Source organism: Anopheles darlingi, chromosome 2 (assembly GCF_943734745.1).
Source record: "Anopheles darlingi chromosome 2, idAnoDarlMG_H_01, whole genome shotgun sequence".
Classification (NCBI taxonomy): Eukaryota; Metazoa; Arthropoda; class Insecta; order Diptera; family Culicidae; genus Anopheles; species Anopheles darlingi.
The window spans coordinates 15,374,592-15,382,091 of record NC_064874.1 but is presented as its reverse complement, the minus strand read 5'-3'; the positions used below and the strand labels follow the sequence as shown (position 1 = coordinate 15,382,091).

The following is a 7,500-nucleotide window of genomic DNA, read 5'->3' as shown; positions in this document are numbered from 1 at the left end:
CCATAAAATTAATAACCCATTAAATTTGTGCCGAGAGCACGGACCATCATCAATTCCCAACAACTCCACTGACCACCACCAACAAGGCACAGAAACTGTTCCGCAAATGGTTGCCCGATCGATCCGGGTTCGCCGCCGGATGCATGCACCGGCTGTGCACGGGTAACGGCAAAGCCCAATGCTCCAGCATCAGCCATTTACTGGGCCAGAAGAGGGGCTCCATCGTAAGGTGCACTTTACGGTTATCGGCCACCATAAGTCAGTCTACCGTGCTACTTTGGGGCCAACCAGCTCATGAAACTTTACGAAAACGGGCAACTTACCGAACCTACGGCCAAGCCATCGACCATCACCGTCCGTCGGTGGCCCATGCCGGTGAGCCGGTGGCAACGAAACAAGCGCATGATCGTGGTCGGCAAACTTTTCCAATTAACTTTAAAACCACCCCGAAAATGTTTGTCCTTTTTTTATGTTAGTATTAACGATCACAACGAGCATCTCTCGTCTCGACGGCAGCGCTCGGCTGGCGGACAGGCTTTACGGTAACGAGGCCAGCCAAAAAATATGGCATGGAACGTGCGGTGCGATCTGGCATTCATTTGACCAGATCGCTCGTTTATTGACCTTTGCATTACGATTGCAATCGATTCGAATGTCGAATTTAGTGATTTTTGTACCGCTGGTACGATGCCTCCAAGCCTGAGTACCACTAAGTCTGAAGTACTCCGCTCTATCGGAATCCATAGACAATCGCATCTATTTGAAGAGCATTCGAAATTTTCCGTAATGTGTAGAGCTTAACTATGTTTGCGTTTGCCTGAAGAGCTTAAAAGTGTTCCAGTGCAAATAGACGAGCGCATATGACACGAGTACAGAGTGCAAGGTTTCATTATGCTGTAATAGAAATGATGTATTTACGGTATATTTTTTTTTGCGTTCGAAAATGATTGACCACACTCTTCACATCTTAAAGCTGCCTTTTGCATGGAAATGAAGACGCCTTTTAGCATTGCTCATGACAAATGCAAAACATTACATCTGTACAACAGACAGTACAGAGGAAGAAGACAACAGAAGCAGAGAAAAAGTGAACCCGTGAGCCTCCCGTTCTCCTTATCGCTGCAACCTTCGCATCGCCTGAGAACCATCAACAAAAACCGCAGCTGTGTGCTCCGGAGCTGATGAATTATGCAACGGCTCTGCAGCAGTACTTAGTTTTGTACCGCGAAAACGAATAATAACGGTACGGCCAGGCCAGGCCAGGGCCAGCCCGGGCCCAGCCAGACCCGGCCCGGCCCGGCCCGGCGAATGCAAATAAATTTTCTAACGCTTCCATCCTGGCCGTACCTTCGCTGTACGGTAGGACTCATCCCGAAGACCACACCGCAGATGAGCGGCTGGTCATGGCACCGAGCAGAACAAGATACCTACATTACATCACCATCATCAGCATCACCATTACCATCAGGGTTGGGGTGGTTGGGCGCTACATTTTCATCCCTCTAATAAAAAGATGAAATGAAAGATTTTCCCCGAAGCACGTTACTGGGAGTAGCATGTATGCGTATGCATCCCATGAGTGCAATACAAATGGCGTTGGCATAGAATTTAATAAGTGGAAGCTGCAATGCATTCCTTTTTCACTGCAATGCGTTCGTTTCAAATTCGAGAAATTAAATAGGAAAACAAGATGAAAAAACAGATTTATCGTAGTATTAGGATCTTTTCCCATCATTACAAACACCGCGCACCACAAACGATGCTGAAACGGTTCGTACTATGATTTTGTTGCACGTGGCCCGAACTTTAACTCATTTTAAGGTTTATGGTTTCCCTGAATCATCTGAAACAAATGGTAAGTGTTGGCTGCTATTCAGCAGTGCCGAGCGGTCTCAACCTGGTCTGGTACACGCTCTTTTAGAAGAATTTCCGGACTTTTGTTTTCCATCAAGCCCGAACGCAAGCCCATCTCAATTATAAACCCGGACCCGACTGGCGAACGGCAGCAAAACACTGTGATTAGAGCCAGTTCGGTCACTTCGGTATCAGAACAACAGTATAACTCATAATTATCTCCTCGTTCAAAAGCAATCGAAGAAGAATCGAATCGGGCAAGCTAATTGATGTTCAGAGTTTGCAAAAAAAAGAGAGAGAAAATTTTTCACCTAACCTACCTAACCATCGAATCCGTCTCACGGAGCGCATTCCGGTGAGCGATCATGTCTCATAGTCCAGATCATTTCCATCATTTGGTATGGTTTATTTCCGTTTTAACCGGAATCACTTTGGTTTTTAGTTTTTTCTTCTTCATTATTTCGGAATGCGGAATGTGTGTTATGGATGTTGCCGATCAGCGTGTCTGCCCCGTGTGTCTCGTGTGTGTATGCGAATGTATGTTTGTGTGTGCGTGCGTGTGTACTGTTGTTGGTGAAATGTTGTTATCGTAGGAGCAAGTTAAGCCGAAGCCAAAACGATCCAGTATGTGATGATGTATGTGATGGTGCACTGAATATTGAAACACATTGTGGTACACAGCAAGTAGTGCAGCTGATGATCACGTAGAGTTACCAAACTGAGCTACCGAGTGATCCTTGTTGCCGCATCGGCCAGACTGCAACATGCAAGTAGCATCCCAGTACTGGACAGAGTGAAGCCTCGCAGCGATGCAGAGCCAGCAAGCCAACAGAACCGTATACCGTGCTTTATACGTCGCCGTCGATCTTCAGCTCACCGTGCTCGATCAAGTGACGATCTCCCAGTGCCCTCTGTGAACCTCGGTGCCCACGTCGTCCCTGCAGCAGCAGCCAAAAACCACAACCGCCCAAAATGGACCAACGTGCACTTCCCTTTTTCTCAACATCTTTCTCCCATGAAAACCAACAACCTTACAAGTCTCCTACTGATAACCCGATCACTGTAACTGCAAAAACTGTCACTGAAACGTACAAGAACCGTTCGTTCTGTTCTTCTGTTCACGGCTACAAGTACTGAAAACCCGAACTCACTCACAAACACACAAACAACATGCGTTTTTTCTCCACTTCTCTTGCAACTCGCACTTGCGGCTGTGCCTGTGTGACGATGGTAGCGTACACTAGAACATTAGAGGCAGCATAGTTCGTAGTCGCATCAGAAATCTGCCAGACAAAGGTGGGGTGGGGTTGGCCTGGGTGGGGCACTGTGACACCCGGCCCAAGCGATACTCCGATGCTGGCAGACGCTGGTTCAGCATTTCATCTACTTTTCTTAATATTTCTCTATTCCAAATTATCGTTGCGGGTTCTTAGGATTCACTCTCTCTCTCTCTCTCTTTCTCTTTCTCTCATACTTCTTTCTACCCTCTCTTCTCCATTATCAATCGCTCATCGCTGCCACGATTGGAGACGTGGTCATCGAACCGGCGGCCGGTTCAACCGGATCGGCAGCTCGGTGGCGTTGAGTCGCGTTGAGTCTATTCATCATTCCAAATTTGATTTTGCATGTACCTCACACGGCAGCCCCGCATTACGACATTGCATGCCCATCACTACCGGCTGCGTGTGTGTATTTGTGTGCGTTATTGGTTCGTAGCTTTTTCAAAGTAGATAATTGCTCGACGCGCGAATGATTCTGTGCAGTGCATGTCCTCCTGTCTTGAGCATGAGCATGTAGTTTGCATGATGATGCATTGGGTTGCATGTTGTGATGTTGGTGTTGCTGCTGCTACTGCTGCTGCTGCTGCTACTGCTGCTACCGCCACCACCATCGCATGTCCTACTCATGGTCATAATTTTTGCTTTCTAGCCACCTACTACTGCTACTGCCGCATGCTGCATGTTACTCCGTCGATCTGCATGGACCGTGATTGTTTGGAACTGCGCCCGTAGCTTTATTTAATTTCCTTTCTTTTTCTGTTGTTCTTTATGCCTATTGGTTCAGTGTTGCATGCTGCACGTCCCATCGCATGCCGCATGGCATGCGCCGTTGGAATGTCACCCAGCAGGGTGTGTAGGGATTCACTCAGTTACTGGGCATTACTACGTCGTGCATGTATGCATGTCTCGACTCCTTGTTGCATGTCCCTCCAGTAGCATGCCATTGCATGGTTCCGATGCTCGTGAGGTGCACCCCTGCTTGACATTATTGTTTTTTATTCTCCGTGCATCTGTCATTTCAACAATTGCATGCTCTCCTTCTCGCTCTCTCTCTCACATTCTGCATCTCTCTCTATTGCTGCATGACGGTATAAGAGGCGATTGCATGCAAAGGTCTGCACGGTCTGCACGGTCCCCCAGCATGGTACGCTTCCCCCCCCCCCCCCCTTATCCCCGTTGGTTGGCCCAAATTATTGCGGCCCCCTTCTCCTCCCTGTCCCAGCCCCTGAGCATGACCGCTTGTCGCACTGGCATTGGCATGTTAGATAGCAAATGCAAAACAAAAAATTCGAGAAACAAAGCTTCAAATTACAATAAAAAGGACATGAATTTTACGAACTACCTCGAGGGAGAAAACAAAAAAAAAACACAGCAAAAAAGAAAACGGAAACGAGACAGAGACCAAAGCAAAAAAGAACCGTCCCCCCTTCCCCACCCTCGGAGCAATGCAATGCAACACGAGCGACGGGCAATTGGCCGCTATTTGGTGCGCCGCTATCACCCAAGGTCCCAAGACGAGACTGACTGTGTGGCTTTGGCCGTTCGTTCGTTCGTTCGCTCGTTACTTCGTGCATGCATCCCCAGCAAGCAGACGAAACTAACGAACGCGCGGCAGTGAGAGGACAAAATTGAAAGGAAAAAAAAAAGCAAATGGCAAACAGAATGACAGAAACGTGACCACCGCTGGACGGCGGACCAAGCTACCTGCGAGCAACAACCAGCGAGACAGATAGCGAGGCTCGGGCAATAAAACTCGAGCTGGCAATAAAACTGACCATTCCATTCCGCACAGAGCTAGAATAGCCCCTAGATTGCAGCTTCCCGGGCGACACTTACCGCGGCAACTAAACGTGTTGTGACCTCTGCTCTGCAATTGCTGTTGCGATCGCGCCCGCGGTTGTCACGTTTTTTTCCCCCAACCGTTCTTGCCTTGGTCTTGCGTTTCGACCGTTTTCCGATTTTTCCTGCTCCTGCTGCCCATCTCACCTTTTTGCCCCTCCCTCCACTCGTGTTCGTCCAACTCGTCCTTTCGCGGCTCCGTTACTCTTCTTGCCCTCGCTCTTTCTATAACTCTCTCTCTGTCTCACACACACATACATTCTCACTCTTGCTCTCTTGTGCTCGTATTGACTAGAAGACGACCGGTCCGGTCTTATCCGGATGAATTTGAACTTTCTTTCCATTTTTATTGCAATATTCAAATATTCCCTTATTTCCATTTTATGGCTTTCATTTACATTCCTTCCTGGCTGCTTCCAAACCTGTTCGTTTTCGTCTCATCCCGAAAACTAATTCCCCAACCTATAGTGTCCTGCTATCCTCACACACACACATACACACACAAACTATTTGCTCTCTTTGCCACAACCTTCCCACAAAAAAAAACCCCTGATCGACTGTCCGGTTTTTCACGGATCCGAATCCTATTCCAATTCCCACCCCAAGATCCGTGCTGTTCCGCTTTCCGTTCGGACGTAGGTGAACACAACTCGATCATCATGCCAGACTGAGATTGTGTACTGATCGTTGTTGGAATAGTGTTCGTTGTTTCGCTAAAAAAAATCCCAACCGCCCTCCTTCCCACCTACAAAACATTAAACAATTTGTCTGTACATTCAAACAGTAAGACGTACTTTTTTACTACTTCTCATTACTTTATCACTAGTTTTCTCTCTTGGTTTGTTTTGATCAAACTTTTTTCCAACGTCTTTTCATTGCTCTTACATTGTACGGTTATCATCTACTACCTTCTACTAGTTGCTCTTCTGTCTCGTTCTTTGTTTTTCGAATTTTTCTTCTCGTCTTCTCGTAAACACTTGCTATCATTTCGATTCTCTCTACTTTCATCGCTCGCTCTTCTTGGCGCGTTCTTGCGGTGGAAGTTACTAATACATTTTCAGTACGATGGTAACTGCCCACCACAAAAGGAACGCCACGAAAGACAAAAACATGCCTCAGTTGATTCACGTTGACAAAGGACCATTATTGAAGCAACAGTTGACTTGAGGGGTGCCAAAAATGGACGACCTCCAGGACGCACTGACCGGACATGAACGATCCATCCCCATTCCCTCCCCTCCCCTTAGTGACCTATTCTTAACGGTTTTCCTTTCATTTCTTTCCGTTTTGTAAATAAATCCCTCATTTCAAAATGCGCGTGTCCACCGTGACCATGTTCCTTCCCTTGTCCCAAAAGTCCCTCCGACAAGTGAAAAGAAAAAGAAAACCCAACAATGGTTGAGCCGTTTTGCTACCTTCCTACCTTTCCCTCTCCTTCCACCACACAACGAAGGCGACTGTGAGCGTTCCTGCGTCTTCCAGGGAAAGTTTGTTTCTTTAAAGATTAATACATTTAGCTCGGTCTCGGCTCCCCATGCCCCCGTTTCCCCCTCCCTCCCTACCTAGCTGCTAGGGAGCTCAACTCTCTAATTTAAAAAGTTCATTCGCTGAAGCAATGCAGGTCCAAAAATGTCAAAATTAAACTTACGCTTGGAAAGTTTCCGAATCGTTTCCGATTGGACGCAGGCGGTGACTTGGCGTTGCGCTGCGAAAAAAAAAGAAAACCACCAGGAAAACGGGAAAACCATTTTCCTGCTCGTGTCGTCTCATCGCAAACGATTGGCCGGAGATTGGCGAAGAGGTTGTGAAACGCGTTTCCCAACCTTGCTGCTTCCAAAGACAAACAGATACACATCTACATCCCAAAACCCAACCATTCCGGACCCGGACCATGGGCCGCCCCTTAAACCTACCAACCCACACCCATACAGGCCTGTAGAGCTTGAAGCCAACAATCGTGCTACCCGCCATACCGCCTCATCCCGGAAATCCCGCTCAGATCCACCCTCAGACCATAGATTCGCTGTAAAATATAAATCATAGAAAATGTACTAGCCATATACCACTACCGACGCAAAGAAGAAGAAAAAAGCAGACTGATAATGACAAGAATGGCACTAATATTTGTTTTTCCTCCCTCTCGCATCGCCGCTCCTGCCTCCGCTGCTACGCCGTACGGGACCACCGGCCACCGGAAAATCCCCGAAAACCAATCGAAACACCAACACACACCCGAATCGGCCGTCATCGAAACCAAACGCAACTCACGGTGCACTACGATGCGCACGAATGTCAACCAACGCGCTCCATTACACTGAACACATCACACTAACATACCAACCCACACACACACACACTGACACACGGACACACATACATCTTCATGACGAACCCGTAGGAGTACAGTGTGCAGCTTACGTTCCGAGAACAGTGGCTGGACGAACGATTAAAGTTCGATGACATCGGAGGTAAGTGGGCGCCACCAACGTGGCATCAAAAGGATGTAACGCTACGCAAGACAGTTGCA

General features: G+C 47.7%; 1 protein-coding gene across 14 annotated transcripts in view; it reads left to right on the top strand.

The window, feature by feature from the left end:
* Positions 1–7,500, top strand: part of LOC125950996 (glutamate-gated chloride channel) — a 77,681-nt gene that overhangs the window by 56,122 nt on the left and 14,059 nt on the right. For all 14 annotated transcript variants that reach the window (XM_049679460.1, XM_049679459.1, XM_049679463.1 and 11 more), the window contains exon 6: positions 7,372–7,441. In XM_049679460.1, the coding sequence (XP_049535417.1) occupies positions 7,372–7,441 (70 nt within the window). The remainder of the gene's footprint in view (positions 1–7,371; positions 7,442–7,500) is intronic.